The sequence below is a fragment of the Peromyscus leucopus genome, chromosome 4, assembly GCF_004664715.2.
Source record: "Peromyscus leucopus breed LL Stock chromosome 4, UCI_PerLeu_2.1, whole genome shotgun sequence".
Classification (NCBI taxonomy): domain Eukaryota; kingdom Metazoa; phylum Chordata; class Mammalia; order Rodentia; family Cricetidae; genus Peromyscus; species Peromyscus leucopus.
Genome location: NC_051066.1, coordinates 97,548,882 through 97,567,005, shown reverse-complemented (window position 1 = coordinate 97,567,005; position 18,124 = coordinate 97,548,882). Strand labels below are relative to the sequence as shown.

At 45.6% G+C, this 18,124-nt stretch overlaps 2 protein-coding genes across 5 annotated transcripts in view; one reads left to right on the top strand and one right to left on the bottom strand.

Moving 5' to 3' along the window:
- Frmd5 (FERM domain containing 5) overlaps positions 1–4,832 on the top strand; it is a 268,059-nt gene extending 263,227 nt beyond the window's left edge. The window contains exons 14-15 of one of the 3 annotated variants that reach the window (XM_028878724.2): positions 2,384–2,727; positions 3,602–4,832. In XM_028878724.2, coding sequence (XP_028734557.1) covers positions 2,384–2,727; positions 3,602–3,673 — 416 coding nt within the window. In that variant the 3' untranslated portion in view covers positions 3,674–4,832. Of the gene's footprint in view, positions 1–2,383; positions 3,499–3,601 lie in introns of those variants that run through there. The other 2 variants (XM_028878723.2, XM_028878722.2) reach the window with 2 other exon arrangements.
- A 1,979-nt stretch (positions 4,833–6,811) lies between these two features.
- Positions 6,812–18,124, bottom strand: part of Wdr76 (WD repeat domain 76) — a 38,455-nt gene continuing 27,142 nt past the window's right edge. For both annotated transcript variants that reach the window (XM_028878720.2, XM_028878719.2), the window contains exons 10-13: positions 17,606–17,823; positions 16,322–16,474; positions 14,603–14,656; positions 6,812–8,450 (exon numbers count right to left, since the gene is read on the bottom strand). In XM_028878720.2, the coding sequence (XP_028734553.1) occupies positions 8,186–8,450; positions 14,603–14,656; positions 16,322–16,474; positions 17,606–17,823 (690 nt within the window). In that variant the 3' untranslated portion in view covers positions 6,812–8,185. The remainder of the gene's footprint in view (positions 8,451–14,602; positions 14,657–16,321; positions 16,475–17,605; positions 17,824–18,124) is intronic.

Sequence of the window (18,124 nt, the reverse complement as noted above, 5' to 3'; positions counted from 1 at the left end):
GCTTGGTTTCCCTGAAGAAGGAAGGTACTGCCTTCCCGGGCCACCATGGGGAAGAGTCTCATTAAGATTCGTACCAGAGTCCACGTCCAGCTCCGGCTGACTAACCACTGCCTTCGACCCCTAAGCATACGCATCCTGAAGATGGGACCCCGGCTTCAGGGTAGGGTCCTAACAGCTGTCCCCCCAGGCCCTCTGGGAGCCACCTCTGGACAGAGGCATCAGCTAGAGCACCTCCAAGGTAATTTATACCTGTCTTGCTGTACCACTGAGCCCATCCTTCCCCAGCACCAACCCCGGCCTCCCCGCCCCCAACCCAGACTACAGGCTCTGATGAAGGGCAGGGTGAATGTGGCTGCTGTAGTCACAGAAGATGCATTTTCTGAAATTACGAAACTTGCAGAAAATGGAGACACCTGGAAATTACTGAGGGAGGTAACCCAGTTAAAGTACTGTATATTTTCTCCCAGGGAGAGTCTTGACTTTTAATCTTTACATATGTGGGTATACGTGTAGGTCATGAAAACAGAAAGGGGACCATGGAGGGGGGAGGTTTTGAGGGGCTAGGGAAGAGCTCAAATGGATGCCTGGCTAACATGCAAGGCTCTGGGTTCAGTCCCCAGCACCGTATAAACCAAGCATGGTGGCACACACCTGCCGTCCCAGCATTTGGATGGCGGAGGCAGGAGGACCCGAAGTTCAAGGTCAACTTTAACTTTACAGGGAGTTTGAAGCCAAAATGGGATACAAGGGAGGGTGGCTCTGAAAAAGAGGGAAACTGTTCTGAGGAAACAGAACAAATATGCTACCCAAGTGCAAAAGGCAATACGGTGTGTGTGTGTGGGGGGGTCCTGGGAGCAGGGCTAGGGTGAAGGAAGAGCAGCAACACGAACAGATTATGTCTGAAAATGCCAGAATGGGACCTAATATTCTATATGCTACTTACAAGGGAAACAATAGTGTGTGTTTCATTTTAAAATCCAGGACAAGCTGCTTAAAGTGGGAAGTTATTCCATAATCAGTGCTAAAGTTTATGGTGACGTTTCTGGATAATTTTAATAGATATAGTAACATCTTGAGTGAGATACAACATTCCATATGCAACAAAAAAAAAAAGTAAAAATCAACCCATAAGAACAAGTTTTAAAGGGAGAAATGGAGGGGGAGGTGGGGAGTGGGGTGCTGGCTGAATTGTCTTGTTCAGACGAGCCTGATATGGAATCACCTCACAGGTGAGGTCTTCTGAACAGAACACTGATGTGTTTGGCAAGCAGCTCTAGTGGCCAGGCGCTCTACTAGGATGTATACCTACCCATGGGCGCTCTACTAGGATGTATACCTACCCACGGTCACTCTACTAGGATGTATACCTACCCATGGGCGCTCTACTAGGATGTATACCTACCCACAGTCACTCTACTAGGATGTATATCTACCCACGGTCACTCTACTAGGATGTATACCTACCCACTGTCACTCTACTAGGATGTATACCTACCCACTGTCGCTCTACTAGGATGTATACCTACCCACGGTCACTCTACTAGGATGTATACCTACCCACAGTCCTGTTTACTGAAGCCACCAACAGTGTAGCACACCATGGCTTCTGACTTGCTGTCCTCAGATGTCAGTGTCTTGCCTTCCCCCCTCCCCCAGCCAGCTTAGGGATTAGTCATAAGCCAAGGCACATTTGCCCTGAAGTGGCTGCTGGCAACCACGCTGGTCCTACTTCGGGAGATCTGGCTGTCAGAGATGTCCTTGTGAAGGGACAGGCGTTTTAGAGGCTGTCATGTGCCTGTGCTGAGGGCACAGAACGGAAGTGGGGCAGAGGCCAGGAACACGCTACCATTGGAGCTTTTCAAGGGTTCTGTTTCACCGGTGATGCAGAAAGCATGCCTATCTTGTGCGCCAGTGGTGACATCAGGGAGAACTCAGGAAATACAGAGACATCAAGAGTGCTGGTTCAAGGGACAGGGGCTCTTAAATTTCAAGTTGCCATTTCATCTCGCTAGGTCCTTGGGTGGTTAAGACCCAATGCAGGTGCAGGCCACAGACCCATGCACCTGCATAATCACAGGCTTCGTTCGGTTCCATCTACAGCTTGGCCATGAACAGCCAGCCACGTGACTTCAGAACCCTGTGGCTGCTCACCCCACCGCTTTATGGAGTTGGGGAAAGACATACAAATGAAATTTTTAAACACTTAAAAATGCCCATCGGGTACTTTTGTCTTGTTCTTGATGTCTTAAGTATGGCGTCTACAGCTCCTGCAACTGTAACGTGGAGAGATCGGAGTGGCACCTGACACACTGAATGGATGCTGTCAGGCATTCATGTATGTTGAGACCCACAGAGCTTATTCCTGTGCTTTGTACCTCTCCAGGCCTGGAGTCCCTCCGAGACAGTGCCCACTCCACCCCAGTGCGGTCCTCTTCCCACGGGGACACCTTCTTGCCTCACGTGAGGAGCAGCCGGGCAGACAGCAACGAACGCGTGGCTGTGATCGCAGACGAGGCCTACAGCCCCGCAGACAGCGTGCTACCCACCCCGGTGGCCGAGCACAGCCTGGAGCTGATGCTGCTTTCCCGGCAGATCAATGGAGCCACGTGCAGCATTGAGGAGGAGAAGGAGTCTGAGGCCAGCACCCCGACTGCGGCGGAGGTGGAGGCCCTCGGGGGAGAGCTGAGGGCCCTGTGCCAGGGGCACGGCGGGCCAGAGCAAGAACAGGTGAATAAGTTTGTTTTAAGTGTCCTCCGTTTGCTCCTTGTGACCATGGGGCTCCTCTTTGCTTTGCTCCTCCTCCTCATCATCCTCACTGAGTCTGACCTTGACATTGCCTTTTTCCGAGATATCCGCCAGACCCCTGAGTTTGAACAATTCCACTATCAATACTTTTGTCCCCTCAGGCGATGGTTTGCCTGCAAAATCCGCTCAGTGGTGAGCCTGCTCATTGACACCTGAGAAGGCATGACTCCTCCCAATAACTAGCCAGGTGGACCATGGAACCCGGCTACCCATTCCCAGCAATGGGACCCATCGTGGAACCATCGGCACCCACACCAAGTCCTCCTCTCATGACTCAAAGTCCACTGCAGCCTAGGAGGGTTGTTTCCCAGAAGAAGAAAGGGATGTAGGCTAATGCCCCGTACCGAAACTGGGGAAACTCAATTTCTTCAGAGGCTCTTCCAAGAAAGGCTCAGCCGCTCTTATGTTTCTCATCCTTCAATATGCAGGATAATTTTGGGGTTCGAATTTTAATTTTTCATAGATGTGTATTATTTTGAAAGTATCCGAATAAAAATAATTTATTTTCCTATACTGATTATTGTAGTAGAGTCACCTGGTAGATGGGACACTCGCTGAAGATGTAGAGAGCTGTTGTCCCCTGTCCCCTGCAGCTCTCACACTGGTACCACCACTGGGTCCCGGGAGACCCAGCCAGGCAGGCCAGGGCTGAGGACAACCAGGATGGTTGAGGTCTACTTGCCAGACAGAAGGTTTAGCAAATCGAACCCTGTGCAGAACAATTAAATAGAAAGTTGCTTCTTACAATGGTCTGAGTTGGATTTTCTTTTCCTTTTGTTTTTTCAAATCTGAGCAGAGTGGGCATGTGAAGGGACCACCACCACCACAGCAGCAGCAGCAAGAGGGGTGGGGTAAGTCTGTCCCTTAGAGTAGAGCCTGGTGGACATCACTAGGTCTTATTTAATGGTTTGGGTTTTTTTCTGAAGAACTTTAAGACTCTTCTAGCGCTTCTGGGGTATTAAATGAAGTCAGTGGCAGCCAAGTGCACTGTGGGAAATGTCCTGTGGCTTAGTTACCAGAGGCCTGTGCTAAGTGGCCTGAGAGCCTGCAGGGTGTAGAGAGCAGGGCTTGCTTTGTACAGTATGCCCTTCCAAAAAAGGACTATTTCAAGCTCTATTTTAACAGCAAAATGTTATTTTCTTATCTATTCATATTTTGTTTTTACTTTGTGGATTAAGAAAATAGAACCTGATGAACTTATAGATGCAAGAAACAGATCTGAGGAAAACATCAAGTGTCTCCTGGTCCCTTGGAAGGGACCAGGAGACACTCTAAATAAACAGAATCCCTAAGTGATGCCTACAAGAGACAGAATTTGACCATGGCAGAGACCAGCACTCACTGTAGAAATGCCACCTATCGGGTCAGCCTCTGCTCCTGGAAATAAGGCCAAGCAGAAAATTGGGCATCACTCACAGCAGCACAGGAACACACTAAGGTGAGCAGGAGTCCCCAGGCCTCTGCACTTAAAAACAATCACACACAGATCTTGTTTTCATCTCAGGGAGGGGTTGCTAAGTCATCTGAGGCCCAAGGACTTATTAAAGGACAGTCAAGGGGTATACTCCTGGGACCCAGACAAGAGCGGAGCTCAACAGCGCCAAATGCAGGAGACTGGACTGTCGTACACGTGAGCTCCTCGTAATTTTTTTTTGCCATGTTCATGTTCTGAATATAGCAGCCACAGAAAACCAGTGGTCTGGAGGATGCCAGGGCATTTACGTAATTTTAAAGATGCCATTCATATCTAGACTAGAGGTCAGCAAATCTCTTTTAACACAATTTTGGTTTGTGGACCATACTCTGCACACCTCTGATAATGTATGCATAAGGGAACGTGGCTTACTCCAAGAAAATGCTATTTTAGAAAAAAAGTGTAGGGCTGAGGATGTAGCTCGGTGGGTAGAGTACTTGCCTAGCATTCATAAGGCCCTGATTTCATGGCTAACACTGCATAAAACCAGGTGTGGTAGTATATACCTGTGGTCCCAGCATTCAGCTGGAGACAGGAGGATCAGAAGCTCAAGATCAAGCAGTTCAAGGCCAGCCTGGGATTCACAAGACCCTGTCTCAGACCACCTCCCACTTCCAAAAAACAAAAGCCTGAAACTGCAATACGCTGAAATTGGCCTCCAGCCGTAAGATGCAGACCCTGACCTACACAATACAACTACCACATGTTAGCAAGAGCACCAGCTCCGACTCCTGTCTCACGAGACCCAGAACCATGTCCCCGTGGGGGCTTTGCTGTGTGCTCCACCAACCAGCAGTGATGTCGCAGCTGATACCAAGATCAAGGACTGCCACTCTGAACAGCAGTGACTCTAAGAACAGGCACAGGCCTATCTGATCATGTCCATACCAGCAAGAGTTTGGGTAAAACCTAAAACATACCACATGAGAAGACAAACTGAGGGGATCCTGGTAGACTAGAGAGCACGTCAAAGCCATGAGCCACTGCCACTTGTCAACTGCACAGCGAAGGTTCACTTAGCACAGGACTCTCGGGAATGCTCCCCAGAGGTGCAAAGGCTATTGGGAAACAGGGCTGGTGTGGGCCGGGATCTCTATTCTTATGCAACATAGCAGACTGCCTTCTAGTGTAGTGCTCCTACCTCAGTTTGTAGAACACAGCGTCTATGCAGTGAGTGGTAGCCTCACCTCTGACCCTTCACAGCCACGAGAGGGAGGCAGCCTGCCATTGCCTGGTGTTTTCTTGTGTCTCGAGTCCTAACAGTGCAGCGGTCCTTGACGTTTCCAGCATCTGACCCGGAACCTTCAGGTTGTTTTTCCCCAAGGCTTATCCCAGACAATAAGGACAGAAAAGGCTTCCTTCGATTTGGTTCCCAAATAGTTTTCAATAGTTCAGCAACAAAACCCCGTTACTGGTAACTAGTGTTTTTCAGTATTTTCTCATCATTAAAAAAGTTCTGGTTTTCAGTCTGGTTTTGCTGTGTTCTGTGTTATGTCTCTTCTTTCCTCTCAGAGTTAGTTGATCTCACTGTAGAAAAACAGACTTGCATAGCGCCGTCGATCAGAGGTAATACCTCCTGAACAGCGTGCTGTACCTTTAAGCAGTAGAGGGTGAACTACCTACAAATGTGAATTTCTTAGTTTGATTTAAAAAGATATAGTTGTTAACCTTCCGTGTGCCAAAATCTCTTAAGTTACATTTTCCTTCAAAGCAATGTACTTTTTTCTACATATGCAGTATGTAGTTAGCATAAAATCATTGGTGCCATGAAGATTATTTTTAAACTTAAATAAATATTTAAATACCGTAAGAGAATGGGTCTTTTTTTTTTTTAAACTTGTAACTTGTCTCATTTTATCAAAAGTTACCACCAGTACAGAGAGATTGATGGTTCAGTGATCGCAGAGGACCCAGGTTCAGATCCCACACCCACATAGTGGCTCACACCTGGCTAGAACTTGAGTTCCAAGGGGTCTGACGCCTTTCTCTGACCTCCTCAAACACACACACACACACACACACACACACACACACACACACACACACACAAAATGAAAGTAAACACAATAGAGAACTTTCTCAGCTGTGAAACAGAACTACCATTCCCTCAGGAATATCCATGATAATTAATAAACTAAGCCTCCAACCTTAGTTTTAGCTTTTGGTTTTTTTGAGATAAGGTCTCGCTGGCTGGCCTGGAAGGCACTAGGTAGACCAAACTGCCCTTGAACTCAGATCTGCCTGTCTCTGCCTCGAGTGATGGAATGAGAGCCATGCACCACCACACTTAAGACTTGTTTTTGACCCTTTGTGGTTGTGTAAGTAAGTGTTCTGCCTGCACGTTTGTGTATGTGCACCCACAGAGGCCACATGAAAGCACTAAGTGTCCCACGGCTGGAGCTACACAGGGTTGTGACCACCATGTGGGTGCTGGGCATCAAACCTGGGTCATTTGGAAGAGCAACCAGTGCTCTTAATTGCTGAGCCATCTCTAGCCTCTACGTTAATTATAAAGAAGATTACTCAAAGAAATTACTCAAGGAAAATCATACTTTATTCCTGTGACATATAATTATAAGAGCATTCCCTCTTACAATTCAAACACACTGCCTAAGCTATTTAAGTCTTTCAGAAGTAACTTTGGCAAGTAACAATGGAAAAGGTTGACTATGTATAACTCTGTGACACCAGGCCACACTGATTTAGCAGAATATACATAAACATATGAAACTAAGTTTTATCTTAAAATACTCTAATTAAAAAATAAAAATATCCTAATTTTGCTTTCTGTACTTTATTAATTTGGGGTCAAGGGAAGGCGAGCCAGGTTGGCCTTGAACTCCTGATTCTCCTGCTTCTACCTCAAGTGCTGGAGTTAGGCGTTTCATGTGAAAAGCTACCACAGTTAGCTGTACACGGTGTGTACACAGTTACACACTGGAGTATAGGAGAATGGTGCAAGCTGAAGCACTGTGCAGTCCCAGCTCATTTCTGGAGCTGCCCAGGAAGGAGACAAAGCTGTAGGTGTGCGGACGCAGGCCCTAGTCACAGAAACCAATGGTTCCCGATGACTACTGTGGGAGTTGATGTGACACTGAACTGAGAAACAAGGACCCCAAAACAGGTTCTTAGCTTGCAAAGTAAGTTCTGGCTGGGCATGTTAGTAAACACTGACAGTCCTAGCCCTTGGGAAAGAAAGTGAGGCAGGATGACTGAAGCTCAAGGCTAGCCTGGGCTACAGAGCAAACCCTAGTCTCAAAAACATCAACAAAGCAGAACTAAGTTCCAAAGGTGGGGGTGAGTCAACAGTGGAATACTTGCCTAACACGTGACAGTCCCTGGGGTCCAATAATGTTTCATAATTAGATGATCTTTTAGGACCTATTCCAGTATCCACCCCAAACTATGAAATAAATCACAGATCTATAGATCACTATTACATCAAAATGGTCTCATTATATTACAGAAAAGCTAATACTGACCACTCAAAAGCTTTATCATTTGATAGAATTTCTCAAAATACAGCCTAATTAAAAGTGCTGAAGGATGCTGAGCGCAGGCGGTGCATGCCTGTAATCTTAGCACTTCAGAGGGAGAGGCAAGGGACTCCAGGGTTCCAGGTCATTCTTGGCTACAGAGTCGGAGGCCAGCCTGGGCCACACAAAATCCTATCTCAGAACCAAGTGCTGAAAGCATCCCAGCTTCTGCTCCAGGCCCCTCCCTCCTCCTCTAGAGATGGCCTTCAGGGTCCTCCTGTGCTAATGCTACATTCTGTACAGTCTCACTGAGAAAGCAATGTTACAGCTGCTAAATATAACCCATTACCAAACAGATGCATGAAGCTGAGAGAAGCACTTGCTTCCTCTGCCACACAATTGGAGCAAACTGTTGAACCTACCCAATAGCTCAGAAGCTTTCTTGATGCATAAAAACATGTAACCTCCCACTGGAATTACCTCCAGCCAGAACATACCGGGTAGGATGCATAACACTGAGGGAACACACAGATACAAGACAGTCTCCAAAAAAAGAATACACGTTCTTTCCCGTCTCGTGGAAGATTTCCACCCGCCGTGGGTGGGCCATACTGCCAACTATGAAGCAGTCTTCTTGTTTAGGGTCCCACACAGCTTGGAACCTCGTTAGCCATCTCCCAGTGATAGTGTTATGCCTAGTAAGGAAAAAAACAAAATAGTATGTACTTTGAAATGTTAAATAATTCAAGGTAGCATAGAGCAAAGTCAAAACCCAAACCCAGTGTAGAAATGCTCCTGTTGTCTGCTTCACCTTCCAGCCTTCGGCTTGTGCTCGGAGGGTGGTGAACTAGGCCTATGGAAACAGGACCTTTTCTGGGGCTGGCGATGGCTTCGTGGTCAAGAGCACTAATTGGTTTGGTTCCCAGCACCCATATGATGGCCCAGAACCATCCATAACTCCAGCTCAAAGGGACAAATGCCCCTCTTCTGACCTTAGCAAGCACCAGGCACACGTGGTACACATACATACATGTAGGCAAAAAAAACTCATACACATAAACAAGTCTTAATTTTTTTAAATAAAAGATAACTTGTCACTTTTTTTTTCTCTTTTTTAAATCAGGTCTTATATAACCCAGGTTGACCCTGAACTCCCTATGTAGCAGAGAATGACCTTAAACTTCTGATCCCCCTGCCTTTACCTCCCAGGTAATGAGATTACAGGCCTACACCACGCACACTTTACCTCCTTTATGCAGTACTGGGAATCGAACCCAGGGTTTCATGCTTGTTAGGCAAGTGCTCTACAGACAGACAGAGCTACATTCCAGCCCTAAAACAGTACCGTTCCTGCTCACTGTTCCATACACACATAAGAAAAACAATTGTAAGAACATCCTATGGGGGCTGGAGAGATGGCTCAGTGGTTAAGAGGTCTGGGGCTGCTCTTCCAAAGGTCTGGGGTTCAATTCCCACACAAATACATGCAGGCAAAACACCAATGTACATAAAAGAATAATAAATAAATTTTAAAAAACATACTATGAACAATCATATACCAACAAACTGAACAATGGAGAAGAAACAGACAAATTCATAGGAACACAATTTGTCAAGACTAACCCTAAAGAATGAAAAAAAATATAAATTCATTCATAACTATTTAAGGGGATTCACATGTACTCACACACAGAGGGAGGATGTGGGGGGAGAGATTTGAGAATAAGTTTCCAAAGCATTAGTTTTCCTTTTTGTTTCTGTTTGTTTGAGACGATATTCTATAGCCCAGAAATTACTATGCAGCTCAGTCTTACCTCCAACCTGTGCAATGCTCCTGCCTTACCCTCCAATACGGACATCGCCTGTGTGTACCTCCACACCCAGCTTTCTTAATGAACACTGACAAAAAATCCTCAACCTGGAGGTGTGGCTCACTTGGTAGAGTGTTTATCTATCATACGCAAAGCCCTGAGTCCAATCCCCTGTACCTCATAAACTAGGTATGGTTCGAACACACTTAGAATCAAGAACTGGGAAGGTGGAGGCAGGAAGATTGAGAGTTCAAGGTTATCCCCAGGTACAAGTTCCAGGCCAACCTAGAATAAAGAGACTCTGCCTTTAAAAAAAAAAAAAAATCCTCAAAAAATATTAACAAACTGCCGCCAGGCAGTGGTTACGTAGTCCTTTAATCCCAGCAATTGGGAAGCAGAGGCAGGCGGATCTCTGTGAGTTCAAGACCAGCCTGGTCTACAGAGCGAGATCCAGGACAGGCTCTAAAGCTACACAGAGAAACCTTGTCAACAAACCAAACTCAACAGCATAGTAAAGAATTACACATACACACCATGGTCAAGTGGGAGACAAGGATGGATGGTCCGCCATATAAAACCCAAACAGTGTAACATACCATGTTAACAAAGTGAAGGACAGGCACATGATCATCACAGCTGATGCTGAAAATGAATTCATGACACACTCACTCAACAAACTGGGAACAGGTGGAGGCAATCACCACACAATGAAGGCCACACGTGAGAAGCCACAGACCCGATGCAGACGGACGGCTTCCCCTCTGGGATCAAGAATAAGGTAAGGACGTCCTCTCAGCACTAACATTGAACTTGGTATCAGCTATCAGAGCCTGATCATTAAGACAGGGAGGGGAGGAGGAAGAGAAGGAAAACTTCTACAGAGGACATGTCACATTTATAAACTATGATAAAAGATTCCATACACTTAAAAATTGACTTCAATCATTTCACACACAGTCACAGGATACAGGAACCAAAAAGATGGTCAGTCGACAGTTCTTACCGCACAAGCACAGGAAGTGGAGTTCAATCCCAAGAACTTACTCAAAAAATTGGCCATGGGGGCAGTCATGGTGGCATGGGTACACTTGTAATCACAGTGCTAATCAGTGCTGAGGAGACGGGACAGGGAGACCCCTGGGGACCACATCACTGGCCAGCCAGCCTAGCCGAAACTGTGGGCCCCAGGGGCCCCTGAGAAACCCTGTCTCAAAAATGAGAGTGGCCAGCTCCTGCAGAACACTACCTAAGGTTGATCTCAGGCTTCCACATGGGTACACACACATTTTTAGAACATAGGATACAAAAGTCAACCAACATAAAAATCGGTTGTGTTTGATCCAGGCAGTAGTCTCAGCTGTTAAGGAAGATGACTTTCATCCAGGAGTTTGGGCTAGCTAGGACAAACAGCAAGACCCCATCACTTAAAGGAAAAAAAACAAAACACCACTAAACCCTGCAGGCTGAAAGGACTTTTCCTTGTCTAAAAGCGGAACAGGAACAGTCATACTCAGGAAATCAGTTGTTTCATGTCAGGATACATGTCTATTTCTCAACGGTGGTATGTCACGCTTCTGGGGATGCTCCGGTCTGTATGTAAAATGCACCACAGGCTTCTGTGCTTTGCAATCTCAGCCCCCAGCGGATGTTACTGATGTGGGCAGCTGTGGGTCCTTTAGAAGTGAGCATTCTAAGCCAGGCGGTGGTGGCGCACACCTTTAATCCCAGCACTCGGGAGGCAGAGCCAGGTAGATCTCTGTGAGTTCGAGGCCAGCCTGAGCTACAGAGGGAGATCCAGGAAAGATGCCAAAAGCTACACAGAGAAACCCTGTCTTGAAAAACCAAAAAAGGGGAAAAAAAAAAAATAAGCATTCTAGAAAAAGTGGTTACTGGAGTTTAGACCTTGCAGTTTATAGCTAAACAGGAAGAACCCTGTCCTTTTAGAAAACTGCTTCTGGTTTCACTGAGGTGTGAGAACAAAGAATCTCAGCTGTCACCACAGAGCTGTTAACACATTCATGTGCACATACCCACAGACAGACACAACAGCCTATAATTCCAGCTCCAGGGGCTCCAACACACATGTACATATCCACACACAGATACACACACATGCATGAAATTTAAAACAAAAGTAAACCTTTAAGAAGAGAAAAGGAAATCAGCCCCAGCTACATGAGTTAGAAGCTAGCCTGGGCTATACAAACCTCAGCCTCAAAAAAAAAAAAAAAAAAAAAAAAAAACCACACACACACACACAAATAATGAATAATTTTAAAAATTAAAAGACTGAAAAAGAAATGCTAACAGCTGAGTCTTACTTTGGGAAATGTGGCTTTTACCCTTCTCTCTGAACAGGATGGAGCCTGCCATCTTGGAACTGGTTGCAACTGTGCTCTCTAGACCAGCCATTTTTAAGTTTAGCCAAGAACAAGAACAATCATTATATAAGCAGTGTGGCCCACGAAAGTTAACTGTTACTACACATTCACAGCAGCCAAGCCAGAAACAAGATTAAGAAAAGAGCCCCACTGGCAGTGTGGCGCACACCTTTAATCCCAGAGCTCAGGAGGCAGAGGCGGGTGGATCTCTGAGTTCAAGGCCAGCCTGGTCGGCAGAGAGAGTCCCAGGACAGCCAGAGCTACACAGGGAAACCAAGCAAATAAATAAATAAAACAGAATATAAAATTTAAAATTTATACAGCACTCAAAAAAATGGACAGAAAAAACCCTCAGATTTAAAAATGAGCAAATTATACCTGTTTACAATTTAAAAAAAAAAAGATATTTTGCTGGGCAGTGGCGGCGCACACCTCTAATCCCAGCACTCAGGAAGCAGAGGCAGGTGGATTTCTGTGAGTTCAAGGCTAGCCTGGTCTACAAAGTGAGATCCGGGACAGCCAGGACTATTACACAGAGAAACCCTGTCTCAAAAATAAAAGAACAAAGCCGGGCGGTGGTGGCGCACGCCTTTAATCCCAGCACTCGTGAAGCAGAGGCAGGTGGATCTCTGAGAGTTCAAGGCTAGCTTGGTCTACAGAGTGAAATCCAGGACAGGCTCCAAAACTACACAGAGAAACCCTGTCTCAAAAAAATAAAATAAAATAAAATAACAAAAAAACAGGGAGATGTTTTATGTCTTTATTTTGAACATTACACTCAGGAATCGGTGTGTAAAGAAATCGTGGAGAAATTTCAGCTAATTTAAAATAACTCACCAGGAAAAGCCACTTATTTGTGCATTTTTAGTAAAAATATTTTTCACAATTCTCTATTTTTGCAACAAGATCACTAGCTCATGACACTAGACCACAGTGTCTCTGAACTCGTCCTGGCCCAACGTTCTCATGTAAGTTGGATATTAACAGTGGAAATTAAAAGCACCTGGCAATGAAGAGGCACTATGCTATTCTCAGTCCAAAAAACTAAAAATAAAACATCTGGCAAGTTACCTGGAGACAATTCTCCAAATATAAACATGGTCTCACTGAGCCCCAGCCCATCCTCCTGCCTCCACCAGCACAGTGCTGGGCTTAAAGACACATGGGCATCCACACCCGGCTCCTGAATTTTTTCTCCAGTGAGAAATAAAGACCTAATTGCATTCTTCAGTGGGCGGAAAGACAGTCTGCCTTCTGTGAGAAGAGCAAATGGCTCCCCCACCCACCCCAGTGCATGTTTTATCACCTTTGCCAAACATTAAGGCACAAATCTGTGGCTTTATTCTGGTGCGTGCCTTTAATCCCAGCACTCGGGAGGCAGAGCCAGGCAGATCTCTGTGAGTTCGAGGCCAGCCTGGTCTACAGAGCGAGATTCAGGACAGGCACCAAAACTACACAGAGAAACCCTGTCTCGGAAAACAAAACAAAACAAAGTAAAGCCAAAGAACAGTTAAGAGAAGCTGGTAGTGGGGGCTGGGGAGAATCTGGTCAAAGAATGCAAACTTTCAGAGTGGGAAAGAGTAGAAGATCTATTCTAGAAATATAGTAAGGGTTTTGGTATTTTTTTTTCTTTTTTAAGATTTATCTAATTTTTATTTGTGTACAATATGGCAGTGTAAGGATATTCCATGTGTGTACAGTGCCCTCAAAGGCCAGCTGGAGTTACAGGTAAGTTTCAGAAATGGAACTCCATAGTTCTCACACTTGGTTTACCCTCCAAACCATCATCAGAGGGGGGAAAAAAAAACAGAAAAAAGAAATGTGGGGTGATACACGTTAAATAACTTAATTTAGCCATTCTATAATGCATACGTATTTCAAAATATATTTTTTATTTGCTAATAAATTAAGTAAGAATTGGGAACGGAGGCACACACCTTTAATCCTAGCACTTGAGAGACAGAGACAGAGGCTGTGAGTTCAAGGCCAACCTGGTCTCCATAGGAGTTCTAGAACAGCTCGGAATGCACAGTGAGACCCTGTCTCAAAAAAAAACAAACAAACAAAAAACGAAGAAACTCATAAATTAAAATATAACACCTGAAAGATAAAATGAAATGGGGGGAAAAAAGGAAACAAAATATGCTTAAATGGAGCCTCTGAAAACTGCCACTGACAAAGACCAGACACATCCAACTTCAAACACGATAAAAACCACCTCTAGAGGGAAGGCACGGCATGCGGAATAGAGTTGCACATTAAGCTGGCACACATCCAAAGTGGGTTCCAGAGGCGGGCATCAGAAACACAAGGCAGGCACATGCTGAAGCAACCTAAGCCCAGAACAAACAGGCAGCCCCATCAAGGAGTGGCAGTCTTCTTGAATAAGGTACTGAGTGTAACTCAAGTCACAATAAAGACCTCAGCTTTGACCAAAAAGAACCTGCAGAGATCACATGCCAACTAAGAGCTGGGCCGCTGAGACCCGAAGCCAGAGCTCCTCTGGGCAGGACTGGAAAGCAAGGATGCTAACACAGCACAATGCACACAACCAGAACCACAGCCTCTCCTGACAGTCACGCGCCTAACACGCCCCTTCTACACACTGCTGCTCACAGCTGTCCAGGATCTAGGGTATTCGGTGCAGAGGCCTACCTGATGGAAGTGAGGAGAGGAATCTGGGATGACAGAGAGCTGCTGTCAAAGACTCTGCAAATAAAGGTTGAGAACAGGTCCACAGTCAGTATTCTCTATTACTCTAAAAAAAAAAATCCTTTTTTCTTTACGACATTCTCTCACTATGTATGCCTAGAACTATGGATCTTCCTATTTGACCTCCTGTGTGTGCTGGAATTATAGATAGGCACCACCACACCAGCTTGGCATGTACATTCTAAAGTGATAATCTGGCATCTGAAACTATATTCACATTCAAACACACATAAGGGCTGTGGTATGAAAACTCACAAATACTCTAAGAGTGCATACATGTATAAAAAGTAATCTTCTGGGGCTGGAGAGATGGTTCAGTGGTTAAGAGCACTGGCTGCTCTTCCAGAGGACCCGGGTTAAATTTCCAGCATTCACATAGCAGCTCACAACGTCTGTAACTTCAGTTCTAGGGGATCCAACACCCTCACACAGATTTGGATGCAGGCAAAATACCAATGCATATAAAATAAAAATAAATAAATTCTTTAAAAAAGAAAAAGCAATCTTCCTCTGACTCTTTAGCTGATAGCCTGATGTGTCTCTTCCAAAGTGCCGAAGAGGCTGATTGGCCAGCACAAAAGTGGAGAGACCCAGAATCCTCTACTGGGTACCCGGGTAGAAGGAAGGCAGCCTCAGTATCACACCTCCTCTTCTGTGCCCAGCTGACCCAGGGCAATCTCTTGGCACTAGAACTTCTCGACTAGTTTGATTACTAGCAAGCTTAATTCCTAGAGGTAATGTAGTAAGCATGAACTCTAGGAATGAATAAAATGAATAATTCTGATAATGAATAAAAATGGATAAAAAGATGCCAACACAAAGGAAACTATGTGGGTAGGAAGGGGGACCTGAACTGCCATGATAAACCTCACATCATCTCCTGGTGACGCTCACAAACTCTGCTAGACACTAACTGGGCACCGCAGATCATGTGTTTGCCATTCTTGACCATGGGATACATTCAACAGATGAATTCTAACTCCTAAAGAGCTTGCAAATGTGAAACAAAATTAAGTATTCTCAAAGAGAACAGAATCATTTTCCCCTCAAGTCTCATTAACTGTCTCTACATCTTTTCTCTAGAGATGGGGGTCTCACTATATTGCCCATCTATGCTCAAGGGGTCTGCCGGTCTCAACATGTCAAAAAAACTAGGCCATCAAAAGGCTCTTCATATTTCTTTAACTTGACATTTTTTCAGTTTGGGGGAGGTAGCTGTAAAGGTCAATGCTAGAACCCTAAAACCACACCTATGAGCTCGTGCAGAAGCATCATTTTTTCTGTTTTCTACATGCCTGAAGTCTGGGGTTCTGCGATTTCCATCTAACACACTTGTAAAGTAGAGCGAGCATCTCTTAACTGACATGGGGAACACACCAGTCATCCCAGTACTCGGGAGGTCAAACCAGGATGATGGCAAGTTCAAGGTCAGCCTGGAATACTTGGGGGTGGGGAGGATAAATGGTGGGACAGAGAGGGAAAGTGGTGGGAGAGAGAAAGGGAGGTCTACAGCAAAGGGGGAGAGGAGAGAGGGAGGGCCTCTAACACAGTAACACTAGTGAGTCCACAGCAACAGCCGTAAACACAACTTCTAGTTTACCAACACCACAGCCGCAGTCTCAACAGATTCCCTAAAAACACGGTTCTGTCTTCTGAGTTTACCTCAGCTTACAGTCGGCACAAGTGGTCACCACTCTGTTACCGGTAACAGGTGAAAAATACGCCGAGGCGACGCTCTTCGAGTGTCCAGTCACAGAGATCAAAGGCTGGCTTCTCTTGGAATTCAGGCACCTCGCATCATAAACGTGAACGTCCCTGGGGCAGGAAGAGAAATTATCAGTCCAGCCCATGCAGTGAGCCCACAGAGGAGGCTCACTCTAAGCCTACGTTGCACACTTAGACACCAATTACATTAAGAACTTAAAACAAAACCCTCCAATCTATAACTTTACAGACAGCGACTGGCATAGGAAAATAAATATTGGAAAAATTCCAAGATACAGAAGATCTATGTTACCTCAGGCACAGAGACTAGATTCTGGTAGGTTTTCAACATTTCCAAGTGCTGGGTGGTGGCAGCGGCGGCGCACACCTTTTCCTCACACTCAGGAGGCAGAGGCAAGTGGATCTCTCTGAGTTCAAAGCCAGCCTGGTCTACAGAGTGGGTTCTAGAACAGCCATAACTACCATTTTAAGACCCTGTCTCAAAAAAAAAAAAAAAAAAAAAAATCTCCAAGAAACAAAATAACATGAGCCGCCTTTAAGTTTTCTTCTCATAAAAGTAGAAGCAAATACACACAGTGCTAAAGGGACACATGTGCTTTTTTGAACAGTTCCTCAATTTTTTTTTTTTTTTTTTTTTTTTTCGAGACAGGGTTTCTCTGTGTAGCTTTGCGCCTTTCCTGGAACTCACTCTGTAGCCCAGGCTGGCCTTGAAGTCACAGAGATCCGCCTGCCTCTGTCTCCCAATTGCTGGGATTAAAGGCGTGTGCCACCACCGCCCGGCAGTTCCTCAATTTTTAAACCAAAGAGTTCCTATTAAAAAGTAATTAGACTTGTAACATTTCTATGGGTATGAAGAGGAATTACTTGGCCTCTGTAGAGCACACAAGTCAAATGTGTGTCAAGGATAGTGGCACATGCTTTCAGTCCCAGCATTTAGAAGGCAGAGGCAGGTGGAACTCTGGACTACAGAGTGAGACCCTGTCTCGAAATTAAAAAGGAAAAAAAAAAAAGAAAAAAAAGAAATAAAGAAGGTCAAATATCTGAGAAACTAAACTAAATCACGTGCTCATGACATTAAAAGGATTAAATCCTAACAGTGTTTGAAAAGCATAACTCAAGCCTGGCACGATAACAGACATCTATAGTCCCAGCCTCAGATAGCAAGTGGAACCCCAGCTCAAAAAAAACCAAAAAACACAAAACAGAAGAAAACAAACATACCTCAATCCCGCGGTGATAAAATACTGCCTGGATACTGGGTGGACATGAACAGTTCTTATTTTTCCCAAAGATGAATTAAAAAACTTCTCGTAGGAAGTCCCAGGTGTCCGTCTATCCAGCAGGGACAGATGTCCATCCCAGTGTCCCACTAGCAGAGTGGAAGCCTCTTCTGCCAGGAAGTCGAAGGAGGAGGGGCTGCTCCCCTCATTTCTGTACACCTGGAGGAGAAGCAGCAATCCGGTGACACTCGAGGCTGGGGAGGAGGCTCAGTGGGCCAAAGTGTTAACCACACAAGCCGACAACCCGAGTTCGATCCCTGGAACCCCGAGAAAAAGGTGGGTGAGGTGCTACACATCTGTACTTGGAGCACCCCGACCACGGCAGGAGGTAGAGAAGAGCTCCGGCAGCGGGTGCAGAGCCAGCACAGCAGCACAGGACCGGACGCTACCCCAAAAGTGGGGCGGCAACGACGGACTCCCCAAAGCTGTCCTCATAGCTCTGCATGTAGCCAAGGCTGGC